The sequence below is a fragment of the Cyprinodon tularosa genome, unplaced genomic scaffold, assembly GCF_016077235.1.
Source record: "Cyprinodon tularosa strain WSP-4 unplaced genomic scaffold, ASM1607723v1 ctg1135, whole genome shotgun sequence".
In the NCBI taxonomy this organism is placed as follows: Eukaryota; Metazoa; Chordata; class Actinopteri; order Cyprinodontiformes; family Cyprinodontidae; genus Cyprinodon; species Cyprinodon tularosa.
Genome location: NW_024037932.1, coordinates 19,388 through 46,063, shown reverse-complemented (window position 1 = coordinate 46,063; position 26,676 = coordinate 19,388). Strand labels below are relative to the sequence as shown.

Here is a 26,676-nt window from a genome sequence, read left to right as displayed (position 1 = left end):
TAAAATTTCTAGTCAGACATTGTTTCCTGATGTATAACCTCCTCCAGGTGTTGCTGTGGAAGTCAGGGAGGGGACACGGCCCCCTCCCTGACCCACCACAGTGGGAATTCCAGGCTACATCAACCACAGATGGAATTGAACTCAGACTCTGCACCACTGGCGCCTTACGGTCGCAGACAATCCCACTCTGCTATGACACCTGTCACACTTTGGACTTTTCTCCGGGCGCATTTATCTTTTTCTTTCTACTACAGTTCTTGGAAAAAGATAATAGTGGGATTTGAACCCATGAGCTTCTAGTTTTAAAGTCAAGGTTTTAATATCCATGCCACACTTGTGGACATTTGGACTTTTCTCCGGGCACATTTATCTTTTTGTTTCTTCTTCTACAGTCGTTAGAAAAGCAGAAGATCAACTTCTGAGGGATTTGAACTCATGAGCTTCTAGGTTTCAGAGCCGAAGCTTTAACAATCACACCACAGGCCCTGTCACACTTTAACCTCTTCTCGTAGCGGATTTATCTTTTTGATTCAATTCTCACTTTGACATCAGTATCTGTATGGGGATTCTAAGTCTTTTAATGTTCAATTCTCTGAGAAAATATTTGAAAAGCATCAAAATGAATCACATCAATATCTATCTTCTATAGATGCACTATGACAAAAAAAATATTTAGTAATCTTTTAAGTTGTGTAAAAAAGATAAGAAAGCTGCTGCTACATCTGGTAATTAAAGGCTGTGAGATGAAAAGATGACCCGGATGTTTTTAGACCCGGAAACTGAACAGAAGCGATCCACCTGACTTTGCCACCAGAGGGCAGTGCTTGCTCTCTGATTGGTTCCTGTGAGGGAAGGTTTTAAAAAGAGGAAAGATGAAAATGAATGTAAATGTTCTGGATCAGTTCTGTTTGGTTCTGAATGGGACCAGCTCCTATCTGCAGGTTAATGAGCTCTGATCAGCGCTGTGAGGTTTGGATTTTATAAACTATTAACACTGAAAATGGAAACCATCAGAGAGGAGAGTAAATAAAACTAAGAACAGTTGAAAGGAGGGTTCAGAATTTCTCCATTTAACACAATGATGATGATGATTTGAGTGTTAATGTTGCAAGGATCACTGGGATCCACCACAAACCAGATCTCTATCATTTTATGACGTTAAATCTGCTCCTATGGAAGGTAAGGATACATCAATATTGAATAAATATTATGCACTTTATCTTTATGAATAATTTGTCATAATCATAAAGAATTAGATTTATCTTTTAAAGGAAGGATTTAGATGTTGATCGTTGCGGTTTCTGTGGAACACGAGCTGACAGCAGTTCATCGTTTATAGAGATTATCACTCCACAGCCTCATTTACAGAAACCTTTGTTTAAATTAAATAATAAAATCTATTCTTCTATTGCTGCCGTTTGAAATGTTTAAACTTCCAGTTATGGATCCGTTTGGTTTTTCTCTCCCGTTTTATCTTCTCTCCGTTACTTTGGACCAAACCTGAAGGTTCTCCATGGAGAACCGGGCTGTGCTCCAGGTGAAGGTAAACATTCCCACTCATCAGCAGAGTCAAACTTTGACCCTGCAGTCAATAACCCCCCCATCAGGGATCAGACTCAGACGGACTCAGACGGACCGACTGCACGCTGCTGGATCTGGTTCTGAAGGTTCTGCTTGCAGCTGTGGATCATGGTGGAACCGACGTCCAAACCTGCCGCCGTTCTGCTGCTCTTTGTTCTGCACGGCTGTTTGGCTGAAAATGGTACCGGTACCACCTCTGTTCTTCATAACGGGCCGGTTCTGACCCATTGGACCAGATGATCAGATTCTGCTTCAGGTTAACTTTGAGGTTTAAGCTACAGAACCAGTCGGACCCGAACCGAAGCAGCTGAGCTTCATCAGATTCAGATTAATAATCTCTAGTCTGTCTGCAGATTATGGTTCTGGTTGTTTCCTCAGTAGGTTCTGAACTTTCCAGTGGGACAGTTAAAAGTCTGCAGTGGAACCAGATTTTCCAGTTCAGAAAGCCAGAGCTTCAATTTCTTTTCATCTTTTTCCATATTTTCCCAGTTTTCCTGGACAGGCAGCTGGCGGCTCAGGTGCTGACCCGAACCCGGCGAGCCAATCAGGTGCTGTCGGGGGAGGAGTTTAGACCAGGTAAGTCATCCTGACCCGACCAGACCGGCTCCACCCTTAAAGGAGAAAGGAGTCTGGTCTTTAGATCCTGAAGAACAATAAGCAGCCTGAGCTTTAGAAAAACCTCAAATTAACTTTTAGAGAAAATTAAGCAGTTTCCTGAATAAATGGGACATTTGTACGACTGAGAATTAGGGCTTTTGAGAATAAAGTCACAGCATTACAAGAATAAAGTCGCAACATTACGATAAAAAAGTCCTAAAATTACAAGAAACAAGTTATATTTTATACCAACTCTTCCCAGAATCCCTTTCTTCCCTAAAATGAGGAATGTGGAGCATCATGGGAAGTTCTACTTTAGCATCAGTTTGACAAATCAGGAAATCTTTTAGCAGCAGCATCAAACTGGGCAGGATGTCAAAGTGGACTCTGGTTGCTGATTGGTGGAGCTGGTCTGACGTCATCTGCTGGGCGGAGCTCCAAGCTTTCTTTCTGAAACCGGTTGATGTTTGATGACTTTATTCTCGTAATATTACGACTTTATTCTCAAAAGAGAAGAAAATAGAATCTCTGGCCTGGCTTTAATACTCCGTCGTACATTTTAGTTTGAAGACGTGAAAACTAAAAATAGGGAAGGTCAGGTTCCTGCTCCTCATGTTTGTTCCTCCTCAGGGAACCTGGAGAGGGAGTGCGTGGAGGAGATCTGTGACCATGAAGAAGCCAGAGAGGTGTTTGAGCATAATGCTAAAACGGTAACACCCCAATTACACCCCCCCCCACCCGTTAGCTCTGAGCGCTCTGAGGTCCCATCATCAAACCCACATTTACTCTTTATCTCCGCAGGAAAAGTTCTGGACCAGATATCTGGGTAGGTGCCGCCCGGGCGCTCTTCTTTAACAGATCAGATGGTGATGAAGACAATTATGGTGATGATGATGATGACTGTGATGATGATAATGATGGTGATGATGGTGATAGTGATGATGATGATGATAGTGATGATGATGATGATGATAATGATAGTGATGATGATGATAGTGATGATGATGGTGAAGATGATAATGATAGTGATGATGATGATGATGATAGTGATGATGATGATAGTGATGATGATGATGATGATGATAGTGATGATGATAGTGATGATGATGATGATAGTGATGATAGTGATGATGATGATGGTGATAGTGATGATGATGATAGTGATGATGATGATAATGATAGTGATGATGATGATAGTGATGATGATGATAGTGATGATGATGATGATAGTGATGATGATGATAGTGATGATGATAATGATAGTGATGATGATGATAATGATAGTGATGATGATAGTGATGATGATGATGATAGTGATGATGATGATAGTGATGATAATGATAGTGATGATCATGATGATAATGATAGTGATGATGATAGTGATGATGATGATGATGATAATGATAGTGATGATGATAGTGATGATGATGATGATAGTGATGATGATGATAGTGATGATAATGATAGTGATGATGATAGTGATGATGATAATGATAGTGATGATGATAATAGTGATGATGATAATGATAGTGATGATCATGATGATAATGATAGTGATGATGATAGTGATGATGATGATGATAGTGATGATGATGATAGTGATGATAATGATAGTGATGATGATAGTGATGATGATAATGATAGTGATGATGATAATAGTGATGATGATAATGATAGTGATGATGATAGTGATGATGATGATAATGATAGTGATGATGATAGTGATGATGATGATGATGATAGTGATGATGATGATAGTGATGATAATGATAGTGATGATCATGATGATAATGATGGTGATGATGATAGTGATGATGATGATGATAGTGATGATGATGATAGTGATGATAATGATAGTGATGATGATAATGATAGTGATGATGATAGTGATGATGATGATAGTGATGATGATAATGATAGTGATAATGATAGTGATGATGATGATGATGATAGTGATGATGATGATAGTGATGATAATGATAGTGATGATCATGATGATAATAATAGTGATGATGATAGTGATGATGATGATGATAGTGATGATGATGATAGTGATGATAATGATAGTGATGATCATGATGATGATAATGATAGTGATGATGATAGTGATGATGATAATGATAGTGATGATGATAGTGATGATGATGATAGTGATGATGATAATGATAGTGATGATGATAGTGATGATGATGATAGTGATGATGATAATGATAGTGATAATGATAGTGATGATGATGATGATGATGATAGTGATGATGATGATAGTGATGATAATAATAGTGATGATCATGATGATAATAATAGTGATGATGATAGTGATGATGATAGTGATGATGATGATAGTGATGATAATGATAGTGATGATCATGATGATGATAATGATAGTGATGATGATAGTGATGATGATAATGATAGTGATGATAATGATAGTGATGATCATGATGATAATAATAGTGATGATGATAGTGATGATGATAATGATAGTGATGATGATAATAGTGATGATGATAATGATAGTGATGATGATGATTCTGCTGTTCAGAGGATCTCCATCTGAAGTTAAGTTATTTTCTCTGTGATATCTCTGTATCTAAGTACACTATATTGCCAAAAGTATTTGCTCACCCATCCAAATTATTGGAATCAGGTGTTCCAATCACTTCCATGGCCACAGGTGTATAAATTCAAGCACCTAGGCATGCAGACTGTTTTTACAAACATTTGTGAAAGAATGGGTCGCTCTCAGGAGCTCAGTGAATTCCAGCGTGGAACTGTGATAGGATGCCACCTGTGCAACAAATCCAGTCGTGAAATTTCCTCGCTCCTAAATATTCCACAGTCAACTGTCAGCTGTATTATAAGAAAATGGAAGTGTTTGGGAACGACAGCAACTCAGCCACGAAGTGGTAGGCCACGTAAACTGACGGAGCGGGGTCAGCGGATGCTGACGCGCATAGTGCGAAGAGGTCGCCAACTTTCTGCAGAGTCAATCACTACAGACCTCCAAACTTCATGTGGCCTTCAAAATAGGCTCAAGAACAGTGCGCAGAGAGCTTCATGGAATGGGTTTCCATGGTCGAGCAGCTGCATCCAAGCCATACATCACCAAGTGCAATGCAAAGCGTCGGATGCGGTGGTGTAAAGCACGCCGCCACTGGACTCTAGAGCAGTGGAGACGCGTTCTCTGGAGTGACGAATCGCGCTTCTCCATCTGGCAATCTGATGGACGGGTCTGGGTTTGGCGGTTGCCAGGAGAACGGTACTTGTCTGACTGCATTGTGCCAAGTGTAAAGTTTGGTGGAGGGGGGATTATGGTGTGGGGTTGTTTTTCAGGAGCTGGGCTTGGCCCCTTAGTTCCAGTGAAAGGAACTCTGAATGCTTCAGCATACCAAGACATTTTGGACAATTCCATGCTCCCAACTTTGTGGGAACAGTTTGGAGCTGGCCCCTTCCTCTTCCAACATGACTGTGCACCAGTGCACAAAGCAAGGTCCATAAAGACATGGATGACAGAGTCTGGTGTGGATGAACTTGACTGGCCTGCACAGAGTCCTGACCTCAACCCGATAGAACACCTTTGGGATGAATTAGAGCGGAGACTGAGAGCCAGGCCTTCTCGTCCAAAATCAGTGTGCGACCTCACAAATGCGCTTCTGGAAGAATGGTCAAAAATTCCCATAAACACACTCCTAAACCTTGTGGACAGCCTTCCCAGAAGAGTTGAAGCTGTTCTAGCTGCAAAGGGTGGACCGACGTCATATTGAACCCTATGGATTAGGAACGGGATGTCACTTAAGCTCATATGTGAGTCAAGGCAGGTGAGCAAATACTTTTGGCAATATAGTGTAACTCTAACTGACTACTTTAAAACATAGCACCTTCTGCTGCACTTTTCTACTGAGCACTTGTCAGTTTCACACGGTTTTATTTCTGATAGCAAGAAGTAGCTAGCCTAGGCTAGCGCTAGCTTAGCATTGCTATGGCTTCTCTCTCTCCCTCCCTTGACTCTTTTCCAACTCTTCCTTCTTCCTCTCCTCTCTCCTGCTCTCTGTGTCAGATGTTCAGTTATTCCTCTGCCTCCTTTAGTGATAATGGGATGTGTAATAAGTGTAGTATTTTTGTAGCTTTGGAGGCGAGGGTGTCGGAGTTAGAATCCAGGCTTCAGGCTGTTGAAGTAGGCCCCCCACGTAGCTGTCCTCCAAAAGTGCCTGAGCAGCCAGGCGATTGGGTAACTGTACGCAGAAAACGTAGTCGTGGATCTCTGCCCACTGGTCACCACCAACCCGTTCACGTTTCTAACCGGTTTTCCCCACTCAGTGACACACCCACTGAGAAGCCCACTCTGGTGATTGGCAGCTCCATAGTCAGAAACGTGGCATTAGAGACACCAGGGACCATAGTCACATGTTTGCCGGGGGCCAGAACGGGCGACATCAAATCCTACCTGAAACTACTGGCTAAGGATAGGTTAAATACAGTAAGATTGTTATTCACGCTGGTGGTAATGACACCCGGTTACGCCGATCGGAGGTCACTAAAATTAGTGTTGCTTCGGTGTGTAAGTTTGCCAAAAAAATGTCGGACTCCGTAATTTTCTCTGGTCCCCTCCCTGATCTGACCAGTGATGACATGTTTAGCCGCATGTCGTCATTCAATCGCTGGTTGTCTAGTTGGTGCCCTGAAAACAACGTGGGCTACATTAATAATTGGCAATCCTTTTGGGGAAAGCCTGGTCTGATTCGGAGAGACGGCATCCATCCCACTTTGGATGGTGCAGCTCTTCTTTCTAGGAATCTGGCCACATTTATTAGTCCTCCAAAACCCTGACCACCCAGGGTGCAGACCAGGAAGCAGAGTTGTAGTTTAACACACATCTCTGCAGCTTCTCTACTGTTACCCACTCTTTACTCCATCCAGACAGTGTCTTGCCCACGACCAAAATCTAATAAATTAGCAAAGATTCCCAAAGGAGTAAATCATGATAATCTAATTAAAATCAAAATAACTCCAATTGGGGAAAAAGTTAAAACAATTAAATGCGGTCTGTTTAACATAAGATCGCTTTCCTCTAAAAGTCTACTAGTTAATGACTTGATTTGTGATAATCACATTGACTTGTTTTGCCTTACAGAAACCTGGCTGCAGCAAGAGGATTATGTGAGCATAAATGAGGCAACTCCTTCAAGCTATTTAAATTTTCACATCCCCAGAAGTTCTGGGCGAGGAGGAGGAGTAGCAACAATCTTCGAGTCTGACTTACTGATTACTCCCAAAACAGTTAATACCTACAACTCTTTGAACATTTAACCCTTAATTTCCCTGATCCAAATTTCAAGGCAAGAAAACCTCTTCTTTTTGTAACTTTGTATCGTCCACCAGGTCCTTACTCTGAATTTTTAGATGAGTTTTCAGAGTTCCTTTCTGATTTGGTATTAAATACTGACAGGGTCCCTCATATGGGAATTTTTAAAAACCAAAGCTGACCCCTTTTAAGGCGATAGCTTAAGAGCACGCCTTTAAATGCTAAAACTTAGGGCACAAATTTGGGTTTGTTCAAAATGTGGGAAAATCCCACGCATTCTCATCCTTTTATACGGTCTTCTCCCCTAAAGCAAAGAAATGGTGAAAAATAACAGTAATTTTTTCCCACAACCCGTCCCCCTGGGGGACCACTTTTTAATAACCTTCAATTACTTTTAAAAAGTTTTTTCCCCCCCCAAAAGAAGGTTCAATTTTTTGTAATCTTTATCAGATATCAGGGTTTTTTTTTAAAGAATCTGCCACTTTCTCTCTGCCTCCGGTCCTGAGATCTTCCAAATCCCAATAAGCTTAAAAAAATTATTCCCCCTTCCAAAGGTTGGGGATTAATTTGGGGTTTAGGGGGTTGGGGATTCTTTGCTATTCCCCCCCCCCAACCAAGTACCTTTGGAAAAAAAGGGAAAAACCCTTAAAAAAGGTTTGCTTCCTTGTTTAATTTCAAGGGCGTACTTTGAAGCAAAATCTAGGGAAAATGGAAAGAAAATACGCTCCACAGGCCCGGAGAGTCCTTCCTATTTGGAAAAATGGTTTTTTATAAGGGGGTTTTTAAAAATAGAATAAACCTCCCCATATAATTTAAAAAGAAAAGAAAATAAAAACCAATTCTTTTTTTCATTCCATCTCCTCCAACCAACTCTTTAACCCCCCCACACCCCCTTTTAAAAAATTTAAAAATTTTTTTTAAAACTTTTAATAAAATTAAAAGTTTGAAAATTTTTTTAAAAACATAAAAAAATATAAAACACCCCCCAAAAAAACCAAAAATTTTAAAAAATAAAGGTAGTTTAAAAAGGAACCGGAAAAAAGCGGGAGACACTTTAAAAAAACCGTTTAACTCCCCCTTAAAATTAGCCCCAAAAATTTTTTTTCAAATTAAACCTTTTCTTTTTTTTAGAAAGTTTCCAAAAGGGAAAAATTTTAAGGAAAATTTCCCTTTAATTCCCATCCTTTTAAGGGGTGTTTAAAAATTTTAAACTATCTTTTTTGTTTCAAGGGATTTTTAATAAAAAATTTTTAAAATCTTGTAATTTAAACCCTTTTAAGAAAAAAAACCCTTCTTAAAAACCCCAATACCAAATTAAAAACCCATTAAAAAACCAACCTTTCCCTTTTAAACCAAAATTTGTGAAAAAAAAGGGTTGGAAAAAAGTTTGGGTTTAATTTTAAAAATTTTTGAAGAAGGGTTTTAGGGGTTTTTTAAGTTAAAAGAGGGGAAAATTTGGGGGAAATTTTTGAATTTATTGGGTAAAGGAATTTAAATTTTTTGGGGTTTTTGGGTGGAAAGGGGGATTTGATATTTTGAAAATATTTTTGGAAAAATTTAAAAATTTTTTTTGGGTTAAAAGGAAAGAATAGGGGGGATTTTTTAAATTTTGGAGGGTTTTTTGGGTTTGGGGGTTTTTGTTAATATAAGTTTTAAAGTTAAAGGGGGGAATTTTTTTTGGGAAAAAAATTTTTTAGGGAAAAAAATGCTAAACCCAAACTCTTCTTTATCATGCTCCCAAAATTTTTAAATTTTAACCAGGGGAAAAATTTTCCCCCTTTTTCCGATGTACCCCCAATCTTCTATAAACCCCGATAACTAACCCATTACATAATTAAAAGGCATTTTTGAAGACATAAAAAACCCGGGGTGACTCCCTTTAAATTTTTTTCTTCTGAATCAGACAAAACAGAAGTTAAAGTCTTTGGACCCCCAATCTCTGAAAAAGAAACTGATTTCCAGTCACTTCATTTGGGTGGATTAAACGATTTCCCGATAATAAAGTAAAAAATCTGGGGTTATTTTTTATCAAAGGGCCGTCATTTTTAAAACCCATATCAAAGAGGGTTTTTAAATTTCCCTTTTTTTCATTTTGAGGGAAAATTGCAAAAAAATTTGAAATAACCGTCCCGGGGTGATGCTGAGAAACTAGTCCATGCATTTGTTACTTCAAGGCTGGACTATTGTAATTCTTTACTATCAGGAAGTCCACAAACTGTAGTTAAAAGCCTTCAGCTGATCCAAAATGCTGCAGCCAGAGTTCTGATGAAAATGAAAAAGAGAGATCATATCTCTCCTATCCTGGCTTCTCTTCATTGGCTTCCTGGTAAATCAAGAATAGAATTTAAAATCCTCCTTCTCACATATAAAGCCTTAAATGGCCAAGCTCCATCTTATATCAGAGATCTGATTGTTCCTTATGTTCCTAACAGAGCACTTCGCTCTCAATCTGCAGGTTTACTAGTGGTTCCTAGAATTTCTAAAAGTAGAATGGGAGGCAGATCTTTTAGTTATCAGGCTCCTCTCCTGTGGAACCAACTACCAGTTTTAGTCCGTGAGGCAGACACCCTGTCTACTTTTAAGGCTAGGCTTAAAACTTTCCTTTTTGATAAAGCTTATAGTTAGGGTGGCTCAGGTTATCCTGATCTATCTCTATAGTTATGCTGCTATAGGCTTAGACTTTTGGAGGACATAGGGACCCCCATTTCATCATTCTGCTTCATTCTCTCTCTGTTCTCCTATTCTGCAGAATCTGTTAGTTCAATCTCTAACCTTCTGCTCTCTCTGCTTTTCCTCAGAGTAGCTTTGCCTCGTCTGTTCCTGTTTGGCTGTGACGTCATCCTGGAAAAAAACATCAGCTGTGCTGCTTCTATCAACACCCTTGTTAATAGATGTTGGAGATCGGCCTGTTTTCCAGTGTGGTCCTGTTTCTCTGACCGTGACTGAGTGGATGTGCTCTCTTCGTCCTCTGGCATGGGAGCTGCCTTGGAGCTCGTCTGCCTGGCTGTGTGTTTCCTGGACGGGGCCGCCTTTTACAGCTGCTTTTTGTATCTCTGCTTCTGTCTCCTTGAACCCCAGTCGGCCTCGGCAGATGGCCGCTCACACTGAGCCTGGTTCTGCTGGAGGTTTCTTCCTGTTAAAAGGGAGTTTTTCCTCTCCACTGTCGCTACAAGCATGCTTAGTGTGGGGGATTGTATTTGAGTCAATGAGTCAATGCAATCAACTGGTTTTCCTTAGATAGAAAACTTTGTATCAATTTGACTGTATGATCTGGTTGAACTGTAAAGTGCCTTGAGATGACGTGTTGTGAATTTGGCGCTATATAAATAAACTGAATTGAATTGAAGATGATAGTGATGATGATAATGATGATGATGATAATGATAGTGATGATGATAGTGATGATGATAATGATAGTGATGATGATGATAGTGATGATGATGATGATGATAGTGATGATGATAATGATAGTGATGATGATGATAATGATAGTGATGATGATGATAGTGATGATGATGATAGTGATGATGATGATGATGATAGTGATGATAGTGATGATGATGATGATGATAGTGATGATGATAGTGAAGATGATGATGAGGTTTTATGGAGCAAAAATGATTGTTGACATTTCTTTAACTGAAAGGAACCCATAGCTTGATGGTTCTAATGGTTCAGATGGTTTTAATGGTTCCGATGGTTTTAATGGTTCCGATGGTTCTAATGGTTCCGATGGTTCTAATTGTTCTAATGGTTCTCATGGTTCAGATGGTCCTGGTGGTTCTGATGGTCCATCTGCTCCCGAGCTGATCTGCTCTCAGCTCTGATTGAGTCCAGCTGGGTTCAGTCTTATTTGTGCAGCTATTAGAGTTTATTCAGGGCTGCAGAGCAAACAGGAGCAAAGTCCAGGAGTTCAGCTCACAAACAAGCAGCTGCTGCGTCTGTTTGTCTTTAACAGACTGTGACGGAACCAAGATGCAAAGGACTCAAGAAAAGATCAATATCATCAGGCAATGCATCGAAGGTAGGAACCAGAACCCTGGAGGTCGCAGCAGGGGACCGGGCCCCGTCTAACTCTGGCTTCTGCTCTGTCCAGGTCAGTGCATCTCTGGTGGCGGACTGAGCTATGAAGGAAACATCAACATCACCAAATCAGGCAAAAAATGTCAGCACTGGAACCGCAGGTTCCCTCATCCCATCTTCAGGTACGTTCCCCCCAAAAAAAGCAGGAGAACAAACATGGTGAGCTGGGAACTTTTAAACCCTGCGGTTTCATCAAACAGCAACAGCAACAACTGAAAAAAATCGTACAGTGAAAACCCAGCATAACGATCCAAACAAAAGACAGATAAAAGAATATACTTAGGACTTCAACAAACAACTAAAATCAAGCTAGTCAACCTGCAACATTACACAGACTTCATCGACTGACTACTCCCCTGAACTCTGTGCTAAAATAAACGTCCAATTGCAGTCAGCAGGAGGTTAAACCGACCAATTAAAGGTGACTAGCATGAATAAGTTCTCACGTCCAACCACCTGCCTGACGTAACCACCTGTCTGCAGGGAGTATAATGCCTCTGTGCCAGACAGCATCCTGAAGGAGAACTTCTGCAGGAACCCTGACAACCGGCCAGAAGGACCGTGGTGTTTCACCACAGACCCAACCGTCCAGAAAGAGTCCTGCATAGTACCTAAATGTGGTGAGTGTCCACCTGAAAGTGTGCATCTCCTGCTGCTTCAGGAGCTCCGAATTCTTCAAGTACAGGTTGGGTAAATCTGTGTTTTTTCACCAGGCGAGACATTTGTCCCGACGACCGAAGCACCAGAACCAGTCAGAGCCATGGGGTGTTTACCAAATAATGGCATTGACTACATCGGGGACCTCAGTGTGACATTGGGGGGCCACACATGCCTCCCATGGTCATCCCCGGAGGCCGTGGCCCGCAGCAGAGACAAGGAGTTCATCCCAGAGGTGGAGTTGCAGGGGAACAGGTGCAGAAACCCCGACAATGACCCAGAGGGACCCTGGTGTTACGTTGAGGTTTCTGGAAACATCACCGTTGACTACTGTGACCTGGAGTTGTGCGGTGAGTAGAATCCCATGATCCATGATGACATCAGCACACGGGTCTGCCCCGCTCTCATCACCTGTCCCCACCTACCTGTGTGCCTCAGACGATCCCCTGATTGGTGGAGAGGAGATAATGGACGATAAGGGAGCAGAGCGGACCGTCCTGGGCCCTGAAAAGAAACTCTTCTTCAGCCCAAGCACCTTCGGTGAAGGAGAGAGCGGTGAGTCAGTCAGGTGACCCCATGGCGGAGACACCTCCAGAACTTCTGTCTGAGGTCTAGTCAAGAAGATGATGGATTTACTAATGAACAAAGCAGTTGAGGTGAACTGGTGGCTGTTTTATCATGAAGGTAACCAGTTGTTTCTTGTCAGCTTGACTAGATGAAATGGAAGAAACTGGTTGCCTAGCCAACCGATTATACCGACAGTTGATTCGTTTACTTGACTGACTTTAGTTGGTTCAACTGTGACATAGAAACCAAAATAACACAAAGGTACCAAGTAAAGGGTTGACCAGTCTAATCAGCAACTGACTTTTCTTGAACATTATCTTTAGAACTGCAGCTAAAGGATTGTTTAGCCGATAGAAACTGTGTTTGTTGCTAAATGTAGCAACCAGCCACTAGCAGCAAGTAAAAACTCTTCAGATTCAGACGTCAGGTTTCTCGAGGGTTGCTTGATTGGAACCCTGTGTGTTTTAGTTGTTCTCTGGGTTCGGTCAATCCTGACTAAGGATCTCCAGTTAATCCAGGTTCTGGAGATGTTGTTGAAACTGTTTGACCACGCTTGTATCTACCAGATGTCTTGGTGTACTTTGGGTTATTCTGGGACTCAATGGCTCCAATGACCTCAAAGCTCCAGCACCCTCACAGAAAATCCTTCTCTGATTCCTGCTCGAGTCTCTCCTGTCCTCCAAGAGCCAGAGATTTCCCATACTAGAGGAAGCAAAGCAGCCCAGAGCAGCACTAGGCCGCTGCCATATTCCCCTGTGGTTGGGTATACGATACACTCGACCCTGCAGACATTAGGCTGAGATTGTTACCCAGAATGGTCCTCAGAACCTCTCTGGTCTTTGGAGTAGCTGTAAGCTGACCACAGCAGAATGTTTTTGGATCAGTAGAGGCGAACATGTTGGAGGCCTTCAGTGTTCAGGAGGAGCCTCGCTGTGGAAACGGGACTCCAGGTCTTCCTCAGCACTGATGGGGAAAAGGAGGCTCCAGCGGACCTCTAGGACGGACCTGTACTGGTTTCCCACTTGGTATCTGTGGGTGACCAGCCATCTGATGCTTTCACTGGTGTCTAATTGTTGGGTTTAAATGAAGGGGGCTGGTGTGTTAACTGGTTAGCTCATATCTGACTGGTCTGTGTTTCAGTCTGTGGGCTCCGCCCCTTGTTTGAGCAGAAGAGCCAAGAGGACAAGAACGAAAAGGAGCTTGTGGAGACCTACAGGGAGCAACGGATCGTTGGGGGAAACGACGCCGAGGTGGCCTCAGCACCATGGTAACCACACCTGCACCCTCTTGGTGAAATGAAGGCACCATCCTGCCCAGGGAGTCACGTCCAGCTGTCATTGCTTGCAGGCAGGTGATGCTGTACAAGCGCAGCCCTCAGGAGCTGCTGTGTGGAGCCAGTCTGATCAGCAACCAGTGGATCCTGACTGCCGCCCACTGCATCCTCTACCCGCCCTGGAACAAGAACTTCACCACCAGAGACATCCTGGTCCGACTGGGGAAGCACAACAGAGCAAAGTGAGCCCACCTGCCTGCTTTCTTCCCGCACCTGCTCCTCTTCATTAGCATCCAAAATAGTTGTAAACATTAAGAACCAGATCTTAATGTTGGACTTTATTCTAGAGGCAACCAGAACTGGGCCAGAATGTAGTTGAACAACTTGTAGAGCTCTGAACAGGCAGAGAACGGTTCCCCCACAACCCTGATGCGTGGAAGGAGTTAACCTCATTTTTCCTCCAGGTTTGAGCGAGGAATCGAGAAGATCGTGTCCATCGATGAAATCATTGTCCATCCCAAGTACAACTGGAAGGAGAACCTGAACCGGGACATCGCACTGCTGCACCTGATGCGACCCATCACCTTCTCCGATGAGATCCATCCCATCTGCCTGCCCAGCAAGGAGGTGGCCAGAGCGTAAGCAGCCCCACCTCCCAGACATGAGGTCTATGGTCTTGGAAGACCTCAGACAGAACTGCTCCAAACATTTTAAGGTTTTTTATCCCTCCCTGCAGATTAATGAGCGCAGGATACAAAGGCAGAGTGACCGGATGGGGGAACCTACAGGAGACCTGGAACCCAGCAGCCAGGAACCTCCCTGCAGTCCTCCAGCAGATCCACCTCCCCATAGTGGACCAGGACACCTGCCGCAAGTCAACGGCCATCAGGATCACCAACAACATGTTCTGTGCAGGTGCGCTTAGAGCAGCAGTTCCCAACCTTTTTTGACTTGTGTTCCCTTTTGAGCATTTTGTCCAATAACTGATAACTTATAATTTGAGCCTGCAAATCCGAGGCCATGGTTCTCCTCTGGAGGTGGACTCCCCTCTTCAAGTCGGTGGAGAGTCCTTGTCTCAAGTAGAGGAGTAGGAGTATCTCTGGGTTTTGATGGAGAGTGAGGGTCGGATGGAACTTGAGATCGATAGACTGATGGTGCGGCGTAAGCAGTGATGCGGTCGCTGTATCGGTCTGTCGTGGTGAAGAGGGAGCCGAGTCGGGGGGCAAAGCTCTTGATTTACAGATAGATCTACATTCTCACCCTAACCTATGGTTATGAGATCTGGGAAAAGAGAGTGACCCAAAGGACAAGATGGTGAATACAAGCGGCTGGGCGCACCCTTCCAGATGGGGTGAGGAGCTCAGTTACTCGGGAGGAGCTTGGGGTAGAGTTGTTGCTCCTCCACGTCGAAATGAGCCAGCTGAAGCTCTGGCATCTGTTTCTTATGCCTCCTGGTCGCCTCCTTCGGGAGGTGTTCCAGGCATGTCCCATTGGGAGGAGGCCTGGTGGAAGGACCAGGAAACGCTGGAGGGACTATGTCTCTGAGCTGGCCTGGTGTGTCAGCTGGAGGAGGTGTGTGGATCAGGAAGTCTGAACATCTCTGCTTAAGCCTGGTTTATACCCAGAAACCAGGTCGTCTGGTGTGTGTCACATTTATCGCAGATATGCCCCTTCCGCAGACACTCTGGTGCATCTCCCCAAAATTGTAGGCGACCGCAGACAGGAGGCCTCTGATTGGTCAAATCCGCTCTACACAATGCGTATTTCCCGTTTGGTACCTAATGGCAGAAACTCTGGCTGTGGTGCCGTTCACAACACCTAGCACCTTGGACACTATTCCAGACAGCGTCTAGGACGCTAGTTTGTAGCTATGTGCGACGGTCTGTTGTTTTGCACCCGAAGCCAAAACAAGCAGCGCCACGCCCAATCTTTGGGGAACACTTACGGGTGAACTGTGTGTCGTCTGCCGTTGGATGAGGGGTTGTAGACTGCGAACAACCTCGTCAAACCGACACACGGACACCCACAATCCTAGCTAGTTCCTGATTGTCCCTCTTGTGTTGTGGCGGGGAAAAACGTAGCACAGACAACGCTTCAAAACTGGGCATAAATCAAAAATATCTGCGTCATACCTGCAACAAGCTAATTGCGACACATCGCTGCGGGAGGATAACAAGTCTTTTAGACTTCTATCAAAGGTGGATCTCAAGGTTCTGTTCTTGGTCTCTTTGATTATCTCCAACTACAAAGTTCGAGTTCTAAAGGGTTCCAGTTCTACAACGCTAACATCCCAGCTTATATCACAACACACCACTGATGTCTTTAGCAACACTCCACAGAGAAGACGGTTCTGGGCCTTAAGGTGGGCATACACTGTACGATTTAAAAAAAAATCTTTGCATGCAGCTACAGCTCATAAACCGCAGGGTTTAAAAGTTTACAGCTCACGATGTTTGCTCTCACGCTGTGCAACCCGATGCTCTGATGCGATCTACCTGCTCACACTGTACGTCTAAAAACCAGGTGGGACTCAGCTCCGCAGTGAGATGGCGCTACTCGGACTCGTCTATCCGGAAGTCAAACGAGTAGAAGAGGAACATGTAGCTCACTAGATTGAAACGCGCTGCCTTGGATATTTGGGCAATTTAGTGCTGAAAGCCCTAAAAAGAAAAGGAGACGACGTATTTGGACAAAGACAGTATTAGGGCCAGGCAAGATATTTTTTTCTTCTATTTCGTGAATAACGTCGTAATATTATGCGAATAAAGTTGTAATTTTATGACAACTCTTACAAGAATCCCTTTCTTCCCTAAAATGAGGAATGTGGAGCATCATGTGAAGTTCTACTTTAGCATCGGTTTGACAAATCAGGAAATCTTTTAGCAGCAGCATCAAACTGGGCAGGATGTCAAAGTGGACTCTGGCTGCTGATTGGTGGAGCTGGTCGGCCGTCATCTGCTGGGCGGAGCTCCAAGCTTTCTTTCTGAAACAGGTTGATGTATGATGACTTTATTCTCGTAATGTTGCGACTTTATTCTCGTAACAGGAGAAATAAAATCTTTGGCCGGACCCTTATACTCCATTGTACAATCGCACCCCCGCCATGCTTCTGTGTTTTCCTCTGAAGAATCCTTTGCACCCACGACCACCTTACGACGGCCGACAGAATTTCAAACATGTTTGATTTGCTCCCGACATTACGATTCCTGATAGGGGGGTGGTCGTTAGAGGCTGATCGCCCCTCGTTACCCCTGTACACTTAACCCCGCACCATCAGGCTGAAAGTCGGCACGATAAAAAAAATTTCGCACAACTGGAGAATCGGCCCAATAAGGGCAAAAGAAAACAGTGTATGCTCGGCTTTTCTGTTTGATTAAATATTTTGTTGGGTCCTCACAAAGCAGAACAGATTCCAGCCCTACTTTATTTTACCCATTTGCAATGCCTCCGCGAACCACTAGGGGTACAAGAACCCCCGGTTGGGAATCGGTGAGTTCTTCTTTACGTCAGACGGATGTTCCTCATGTTCCTGAACTTCATCTGGACATGATGGGACGTCCAAGTCGGACGTCTTCACTCCATCTTAATATAGTTATTCTAAAATGAATCTGCAAAAAAAAAAACTTATTTTTCAAAATATTTTTATTTTCTGGTTCATTTTACAGATCAATGTTGTGATGAAACAATAGGAGTCTTTATTTTATGCCGCCCTGATCCAGAACACGGTCCGGGTGGGTTCTATCTGCTGAGGCAAACAGAACCCACCCCGACCAATGGGTTCTGTTTGGACTGAGAAGAATCTGGCACCAGTACCTAAAAAAGTTGTTCTCTGGTTGGGTTAACAGCAGTTTGTTTGCAGGTTACAGCCCAGAGGAGAGCCAACGGGGGGACGCCTGCGAGGGGGACAGCGGAGGACCGTTTGTGATGAAGGTGAGGAACCCTCCGTGGAGGAGTTGACCTCCTCCTCATTAATTACCTGAATTAAAAAACATGGAAACGTCCTCAGAGGAGCCGCAGTTTTCCACTTTTAGACGGTTCTTCCTGAAGGAACCAGGTTCCTGATAACCCGTCTGTCCCTCTGCAGTACCCACCAGAGAACCGCTGGTACCAGATCGGCATCGTGTCCTGGGGCGAGGGCTGCGACCGGGACGGGAAGTACGGCTTCTACACCCACCTGTTCAGAATGGGCCGCTGGATGAGGAAGGTCATCGAGAGGACGGGGGGAGACGACGACTAGAACTTCACCCACTTCCTGTCAGAAACCAGATGATCTCAATAAAGTTTATCCACATCCAGCTGTGTCCAGTGGTTCATTTCCTGAGAAACGGCAGGAGCTGATGTCTTCAGGTCTCATCCTCAAACTCTTCTGTTTATGGAGCATACAGACGTCTACTTCTGTTTAGTTTGCCTCCTCCGCAGGCTCCGCCTCCTTCTCCTGCCCAGCAGGGCCCTGGTGTGTCAGCAGGTGTCTGTTCAGGTGATTTCTTCTGGTGTAGCTCTTGGAGCAGAAGGTGCACGCGTATGGACGGTCTTTCCTGTGGGTCAGTACGTGCCTGTTCTGCTCAAACTTCCTCCAAAAACCTTTCCCGCATTCAGGACACGAGAACGGCTTCTCTCCTGTAGGAGAAGCACAGCAGCGGTCAGCCAGGATCGGTTTGAATCTAGGAATATGTCTGTGGTTCCTCTGAGCTCTCAATGTACCAACATTCTAATTTAGATTTCTATATTTGGAAAGTTAGCCTTACAGAGTTAGAAAGGCTGAGGGCTCCACGAAATAATAGCTCAGCCCTGATCAGGAGGAATTTCTATGCCTGGACTTATTCATTTTCTAAAACACTGAGATTTGTAAACAGGGAAGCTAACAGGGAGGTTAACAGAGGTGCTAAAAGGGGGGCTAACAGAGGTGCTAACAGGGGGGCTAACAGAGGTGCTAACAGGGGTGGAAACAAGGAGGCTATGGCTGTGTCCGAGTGTCCGCCCTTATCAATTATAGTGATTACGCCATTTTAAATTAGTGTCCCAATGTCTGGTAGAAAGAAAAGTAGTGGACTTGACATTTCCCTGAAACCTTGAAAAGTAGTGATCGTCCATATCCCCGATACATCCCGGAATACGTGGCAAGAGCGAGACAGCAGCAACAAATAACACATTGGGCAGAGGCACCATGCAAGGAGGCAGAGCCACGTGATCAACGGGGAGTGAAAAGAGAGTGATTATTTAAACTTAGCAACAGTCGGTTAGCCGAGTTCAGTATAAAGTCTGCTATATAGTCCCCGCTCTTTATGTGATGGAGGGATCTAGGGCGGACGTTTGGACACAGCCTAAAAGAAAAGCTAACAGCAGTACTAAGAGGGAGGCTAACAGCGGTACTAACATTGAGGCTAATTTGGGTCTTAACAGTTGTACTAACAATGGTACAAATAGGGAGGCTAACAAAAAGTGCTAACAGTCAGGCTAATATGGGTCCTAACAGTGGTACTAACAATGGTACAAACAGGGAGGCTAACAGTGGTATTAACAGGGAGGCTAACAGTGGTATTAACAGGGAGGCTAACACGGTGCTAACATGGAGGCTAACAGCGGTACTAATAGGTAGGCTGAAAAAGGCGCTAACAGGGGGGCTTACAAATGTACTAACGGGGAGGCTAACAGCGGTATTAACAGGGAGGCTAACAGTGGTATTAACAGGGAGGCTAACAGCGGTGCTAACAGCGGTACTAATAGGTAGGCTGAAAAAGGCGCTAACAGGGGGGCTTACAAATGTACTAACATTGAGGCTAACTTGGGTCTTAACAGTTGTACTAACAATGGTACAAACAGGGGGGCTAACAAAAAGTGCTAACAGTCAGGCTAATATGGTTCCTAACAGTGGTACAAACAGGGAGGCTAACAGTGGTACTAACAGGGAGGCTAACAGTGGTATTAACAGGGAGGCTAACAGTGGTATTAACAGGGAGGCTAACAGTGGTATTAACAGGGAGGCTAACAGTGGTATTAACAGGGAGGCTAACAATGGTACAAACAGGGGGGCTAACAAAAAGTGCTAACAGTCAGGCTAATATGGTTCCTAACAGTGGTACAAACAGGGAGGCTAACAGTGGTATTAACAGGGAGGCTAACAGTGGTATTAACAGGGAGGCTAACAGTGGTATTAACAGGGAGGCTAACAGTGGTATTAACAGGGAGGCTAACAGTGGTATTAACAGGGAGGCTAACAGCGGTACAAACAGGGAGGCTAACAGCGGTACAAACAGGGAGGCTAACAGCGGTACAAACAGGGAGGCCAACAGCAGCGGTGCTAACAGGGAGGCCAACAGCAGCGGTGCTAACAGGGAGGCCAACAGCAGCGGTGCTAACAGGGAGGCCAACAGCAGCAGTGCTAACAGGGAGGCCAACAGCAGCGGTGCTAACAGGGAGGCCAACAGCAGCGGTGCTAACAGGGAGGCCAACAGCAGCGGTGCTAACAGGGAGGCTAACAGCAGTGCTAACAGGGAGGCTAACAGAGGAGCTAACAGAGGGGCTAACAGGGAGGCCAACAGAGGGGCTAACAGGGAAGGTAAATGCGGTGCTAAATGTGTGCTAGCATGATGCTAACAAAGAGGCTAACAGGTGCTAATACAGAGGCTAACTGTTCTCATATAGCGGCTAACCACAGGAACCCAGGAAGCCGTGTCTCTGGTCATGTGACCCGGCTCACCTCTGTGCTTATGCAGGTGCTCCTTCAGGTTGCAGGACATGGTGAAGGCCTTCCCACACTCCTGACAGACGAAGCGCTTCTCTCCAGTGTGGAACCTCATGTGCTTCTCCAGGTCTCCTCCCGAGGGCCAGGCTTTGCCGCACACCTTGCACACGTACGGCCGCTCGCCCGTGTGCCGCCTCACGTGCACTTTGAGGTTGGGCAGCACGGAGAAGCTCTTGGGGCAGTGGGGGCAGCGGTAGGGCCGCTCCCCACTGTGGATCCTCAGGTGGAGCTCCAGGCTGCCGCGGCTCCTGAGGCGCTTACCGCACTGCTGACACAGGAAGCAGGGGTCGCTGGTGTGCCTGGCGAGGTGGGACTGCAGGCTGGAGGCGGTGCTCATGGCCTTGTTGCACTGGGGGCACGGGTAGGAAAGCACCTTGTGGGAGCGCATGTGGATCCGCAGCAGAGTCACTCCTGCAGACAGAGGCGGGAACGGGCTGAGCTCCGTTCTCAGCAGCGGCAGCCAATCAGGAGGGAGGTCTTACCTGAGAAGCTCTGGTCACAGGTAGGGCACTTATAAAGAACCTCCACCCCCTGGGATGCGTGCGTCTGCAGGTGCACCAGCAGCCGTCGATGCGAGCTGAAGTTCTGATGGCAGATGGAGCATGTGAGGTCCGGCTTCTGCTGCTGCTCCTCCTGCTGCTCCTGCTGCTGCTCCTGCTGCTCCTGCTGGCTGTTGTCCCTCTCTGAGGACGTCGGCTCAGGCCCGCTGCAGGTCTGGTCCTGCCCGCTCAGGTGAGTCTGCTTGTGATTGGTCAGGCTGGACAGGTGCAGGAAGGCCTTGTCGCACTGGTTGCACTTGAAGACGGGGCGGTGCTGATGGGAGCGCATGTGGGCCAGCAGCTCTGCTCTGCTCTGGAAGACGACGCTGCACTGGAAGCAGCTGTTGATCCTGGAAGGATGGGGCCCCGCCGTGTCGGAACCTTCGGACCCGGGTCTTCGGCCCGACCCGCAGGCTTTGTTGGAGCGCAGGTGGCTGATGACCTGTGGAGCAGCTTCAGGGTCAGAGGCTTCCTGGTTGGACCTGAGGACATGCGGACAGACACTCACCTGAGACCTGTAGATGAAGCACTTCCCACATTCAGGACACCGGTTAGCCACACGCTTAGCATTGTGGGAAATGATGCACGGGGTAATGGCTGTGGGTTTGGAGCCTGCTGATTGGCTGTCAGGGTCTCCGGGGGAATCCTCCATCCTGGCAGGAAGAGACGGCTGATCAGAACCTGCTGCCTGGACCCCGAAGCCTCCAGAACCAACCCACCTGTTCCCGACCTCCGCCGCAGCAGCGAGCCCATTGGACGCCTCCTGCTCCTCCTCTGACACGCTCTGACCAATCACAGCCTCCTCCAGCTGCTGAGGACCGCTGTCTGATTGGCTGGCCGGCTCAGAGTGGGCGGGCTCAGAGAGGAGGGGGTGGGACCACGCTGAAAGGATCGTCTCCTCCACTTCACCGAAAATGGGAAAAAGAAACCAGATCAGAACCGGGTTCAGAACCTTCCTGGGTTCTGATGACCCGCCGGGTCAGATCAGAACCGGGTTCAGAACCTTCCTGGGTTCTGATGACCCGCCCGCTCAGATCAGAACCGGGCTCAGAACCTTCCTGGGTTCTGATGACCCGCCCGCTCAGATCAGAACCGGGCTCAGAACCTTCCTGGGTTCTGGTGACCCGTCGGCTCAGATCAGAACCGGGTTCAGAACCTTCCTGGGTTCTGGTGACCCGTCGGCTCAGATCAGAACCGGGTTCAGAACCTTCCTGGGTTCTGATGACCCGTCGGCTCAGATCAGAACCGGGTTCAGAACCTTCCTGGGTTCTGATGACCCGTTGGCTCAGATCAGAACCGGGTTCAGAACCTTCCTGGGTTCTGGTGACCCGTCGGCTCAGATCAGAACCGGGTTCAGAACCTTCCTGGGTTCTGATGACCCGTCGGCTCAGATCAGAACCGGGTTCAGAACCTTCCTGGGTTCTGATGACCCGTCGGCTCAGATCAGAACCGGGTTCAGAACCTTCCTGGGTTCTGATGACCCGTCGGCTCAGATCAGAACCGGGTTCAGAACCTTCCTGGGTTCTGATGACCCGTCGGCTCAGATCAGAACCGGGTTCAGAACCTTCCTGGGTTCTGATGACCCGTCGGCTCAGATCAGAACCGGGTTCAGAACCTTCCTGGGTTCTGATGACCCGTCGGCTCAGATCAGAACCGGGTTCAGAACCTTCCTGGGTTCTGATGACCCGTCGGCTCAGATCAGAACCGGGTTCAGAACCTTCCTGGGTTCTGATGACCCGTCGGCTCAGATCAGAACCGGGCTCAGAACCTTCCTGGGTTCTGATGACCCGCCCGCTCAGATCAGAACCGGGTTCAGAACCTTCCTGGGTTCTGGTGACCCGTTGGCTCAGATCAGAACCGGGTTCAGAACCTTCCTGGGTTCTGGTGACCCGTCGGCTCAGATCAGAACCGGGTTCAGAACCTTCCTGGGTTCTGATGACCCGTCGGCTCAGATCAGAACCGGGTTCAGAACCTTCCTGGGTTCTGATGACCCGTCGGCTCAGATCAGAACCGGGTTCAGAACCTTCCTGGGTTCTGATGACCTGTCGGCTCAGATCAGAACCGGGTTCAGAACCTTCCTGGGTTCTGATGACCCGTCGGCTCAGATCAGAACCGGGTTCAGAACCTTCCTGGGTTCTGATGACCCGTTGGCTCAGATCAGAACCGGGTTCAGAACCTTCCTGGGTTCTGATGACCCGTCGGCTCAGATCAGAACCGGGTTCAGAACCTTCCTGGGTTCTGATGACCCGTCGGCTCAGATCAGAACCGGGTTCAGAACCTTCCTGGGTTCTGATGACCTGTCGGCTCAGATCAGAACCGGGTTCAGAACCTTCCTGGGTTCTGATGACCCGTCGGCTCAGATCAGAACCGGGTTCAGAACCTTCCTGGGTTCTGGTGACCTACCTGCGGTGGTTCCCCGGCCCAGGCGGCAGCTCTGATTGGACAGAAGCTCTCTCAGGTGTTCCTTCTCCGTCTCCTGCAGAGATTCCTCCAGGATGCCGGGAGCGTCCTGGAGCCAGGAGGCAGCCTGGGGGAAGACGGGACAGCGGGTCAGGGGGGTGAAGATGGGAGCAGGAGGAGGAGCAGGAGGAGCGGGGGAGGGTCCGGGCACCTCTCTGAAGTCGGGGACAGGAAACAGCTGCTCGACCCGGGACAGGAAGTCCGACACCAGGGACTGGAGGGCGGAGTCAAAGCTCTGGTTGAACACCTCCTGTAAGAGAGACAGCCAGAGATGAAGAGGAGCTGGCAGAGGAGGAGGGGAGCAGTGACACCACCCACCTGCAGGAGGCGCTGTGAAGCAGCAGGAGTCTGGGCCAGTCTGTTGGTGAGAGCGAGCAGAGAGGAGCAGCATTCAGTCAGATCTTCATCCTGTGGTGACAGAGACACACACTGAGGAAGAGGCTAACCCACAGCATGACCCTGCCACTACTGCACCAGCTTATGGCAGAGGAACGCTCACCGATGCTGTGGAGATGGAGCGGATCCTCTGCAGGTGGTTCGGATGATTATCAGCATCAGCGAGGATCACCTGAGGAGGAGACAGGTGGTTAAACCATCTGAGGAATATTGCAGAAATGAGCAATCTCCTGTCCAGGGGTGATGCTGAGAAACTAGTCCATGCATTTGTTACTTCAAGGCTGGACTATTGTAATTCTTTACTATCAGGAAGTCCACAAACTGTAGTTAAAAGCCTTCAGCTGATCCAAAATGCTGCAGCCAGAGTTCTGATGAAAATGAAAAAGAGAGATCATATCTCTCCTATCCTGGCTTCTCTTCATTGGCTTCCTGTTAAATCCAGAATAGAATTTAAAATCCTCCTTCTCACATATAAAGCCTTAAATGGCCAAGCTCCATCTTATATCAGAGATCTGATTGTTCCTTATGTTCCTAACAGAGCACTTCGCTCTCAATCTGCAGGTTTACTAGTGGTTCCTAGAATTTCTAAAAGTAGAATGGGAGGCAGATCTTTTAGTTCTCAGGCCCCAGTGGGCCTCAGCAGATGGCCGCTCACACTGAGCCTGGTTCTGCTGGAGGTTTCTTCCTGTTCAAAGGGAGTTTTTCCTCTCCACTGTCGCTACAAGCATGATTAGTGTGAGGGATTGCTGAAGAGTCAATGAGTCGATGCAATCAGCTGGTTTTCCTTAGATAGAAACTTTGAATCAATCTGACTGGATGATCTGGTGAACTGGAAAGTGACCTGAGATGACATGATGTGAATTACAGCTATAGAAATAAACTGAATAGAATTGGCAGCGGTTGGATTAATCTGGTTCATGATAAGGAACCATTGGATGGTTAGTGGCCCTGACAGGCTGTGGTTTCCCCCACCTTGGTCCTCAGGGCCAGCAGCAGGAGACCTCTCTTCCTCTCTGACAGCAGCTCAGGGGCAGCCTCAGTAACCAGGGAAACCAACTCCTCCAACATCCCATAATGCTTCACGCTCTGTTGCTGGACCACCTGCCACATGGCCGCCGTCAGCAGGCGGAGAGGAGGGAGGAGGAGTCGCAGGGAGGAGGCTGAGGAGGAGCAGAAATGCGGATCTAATCGATCGTAGAAAAAATTAATGTTCATATTCAGTTTTTAAGTGACTTTAAGTGGGGAGCTGTGAGTCCAGAGAAAAGAACCGGATCAGGAACTGGTTCAGAGGAACTAACTGATTCAGTAACCAGAGGTGAGAGAACTGAGGGTTACAGCTGAGCGGTAAACAGGCCGAATGAAAGAGGAGCTCCAGCAGACTGAGACCCCGCAGTTCTCCCGCATTCAGAGTCCATCTGATCAATAAAAAAGCAGAATTAGCGGTTCTTCAGCGGGACTTCAGGCTAACGTTAGCCCTGTTGTTAAGCTGAGAGCCGCGCTAGCTTTAAGCTAACCCTGATTGGAGTCCTCCTGCTGAGCTGAAGCAGGCTCCAGTCGTTCGGGAAGCTCTCACCGTTCATCCTGGAGCTCACCGACCCCAAACTCGCTTTATATCCGCCCCGCAGCTCCAGCTAACGGCTAACTGCTTCTTCACAATCCAGCGCAGATGATGACTCCGCCCACTTCATGACGTGGGCAAAGGCGGAAGCTATCCGGGGTGCGCATGCGCCTAGAAAACAGCTCTTCACCTCAGGTTCCTCTGGAAGGCAATAAAAACATTAATAAAAAGGCCTCATTATTGTTCCCATATTACCACTAATTCCTCATACAAATACAGTTAAGGAATGGAGCCATTTATAAAGTTAACCAGTTTAACATTAGCAGCAATATTTATGGTTATTTAGTGACTTTTAAAATAAAAATAAGGTTATTTTATTCCAAGTCATTTTTTTCACTATGTCATTCATGCATTTATAAAAATATTACTTTGTTAATTAATATTTAGTTTGCAAGTTAAATATTTAGTTTTTTTAATAAATATTTAGCTCCAATTAAATATTTAGTTTACAAATTAACTAATCTATGTCCTCCATCTCAGGTCACTTTCCAGTTCAACCAGATCATCCAGTCAGATTGATTCAAAGTTTTATATCTAAGGAAAACCAGCTGATTGCATCGACTCATTGACTCTTCAGCAATCCCTCACACCAAGCATGCTTGTAGCGACAGTGGAGAGGAAAAACTCCCTTTGAACAGGAAGAAACCTCCAGCAGAACCAGGCTCAGTGTGAGCGGCCATCTGCTGAGGCCCACTGGGGTTCAAGGAGACAGAAGCAGACAGAAAAAGAAGCAGAATGTTAGAGATTGAACTAACAGATTCTGCAGAGTGGGAGAATAGAGATAGAATGAAGCAGAATGATGAAAAAGGGGTCCCTATGTCCTCCAGCAGTCTAAGCCTATAGCAGCAGAACTATAGAGAT

General features: G+C 46.2%; 2 protein-coding genes across 6 annotated transcripts; one reads left to right on the top strand and one right to left on the bottom strand.

The window, feature by feature from the left end:
* The first annotated feature begins 1,600 nt into the window (after positions 1 to 1,600).
* Positions 1,601 to 18,355, top strand: f2 (coagulation factor II (thrombin)). Its single transcript, XM_038303245.1, has 15 exons — positions 1,601 to 1,762; positions 2,071 to 2,157; positions 2,809 to 2,888; positions 2,980 to 3,004; positions 11,439 to 11,504; positions 11,577 to 11,685; positions 12,047 to 12,183; positions 12,277 to 12,570; positions 12,659 to 12,775; positions 13,928 to 14,054; positions 14,135 to 14,302; positions 14,525 to 14,698; positions 14,797 to 14,975; positions 17,920 to 17,990; positions 18,145 to 18,355. Exons 1-15 carry the CDS (start codon positions 1,690 to 1,692, stop codon positions 18,295 to 18,297), a joined length of 1,860 nt encoding a protein of 619 aa, XP_038159173.1. The 5' UTR covers positions 1,601 to 1,689; the 3' UTR covers positions 18,298 to 18,355.
* LOC119795288 (zinc finger protein ZFMSA12A-like) lies at positions 17,685 to 25,917 on the bottom strand. Of its 5 annotated transcripts, none has more exons than XM_038303199.1 (11): positions 25,771 to 25,917; positions 25,170 to 25,357; positions 24,301 to 24,369; positions 24,120 to 24,212; positions 23,953 to 24,051; positions 23,745 to 23,868; positions 22,061 to 22,244; positions 21,850 to 21,994; positions 21,285 to 21,783; positions 20,758 to 21,213; positions 17,685 to 18,677 (listed from the first exon to the last, which is right to left on the bottom strand). In XM_038303199.1, the coding sequence occupies exons 1-11, from the start codon at positions 25,775 to 25,777 to the stop codon at positions 18,460 to 18,462; spliced, it is 2,082 nt and encodes a 693-aa protein (XP_038159127.1). In that variant the 5' UTR covers positions 25,778 to 25,917; the 3' UTR covers positions 17,685 to 18,459. The 5 variants fall into 5 exon arrangements, with proteins under 5 accessions (XP_038159127.1, XP_038159136.1, XP_038159144.1 ...); XM_038303208.1 differs by having other exon boundaries at positions 24,120 to 24,209; XM_038303216.1 differs by having other exon boundaries at positions 25,712 to 25,900.
* Positions 25,918 to 26,676: the final 759 nt, after the last annotated feature.

Excerpts from the sequence above, each read along its gene's own strand:
- LOC119795288 (XM_038303199.1), bottom strand. Across the intron at positions 24,052-24,119 it reads CTTCACAGCGCCTCCTGCAG|GAGGTGTTCAACCAGAGCTT; the intron begins GTGGGTGGTGTC and ends TCTCTCTTACAG. Across the intron at positions 23,869-23,952 it reads CTGTCCCCGACTTCAGAGAG|GCTGCCTCCTGGCTCCAGGA; the intron begins GTGCCCGGACCC and ends GTCTTCCCCCAG.
- f2 (XM_038303245.1), top strand. The coding sequence starts at position 1,690 with ATGGTGGAACCGACGTCCAAACCTGCCGCCGTTCTGCTGCTCTTTGTT. Across the intron at positions 1,763-2,070 it reads CGGCTGTTTGGCTGAAAATG|TTTTCCTGGACAGGCAGCTG; the intron begins GTACCGGTACCA and ends ATATTTTCCCAG. Across the intron at positions 12,776-13,927 it reads CTTCGGTGAAGGAGAGAGCG|TCTGTGGGCTCCGCCCCTTG; the intron begins GTGAGTCAGTCA and ends TCTGTGTTTCAG.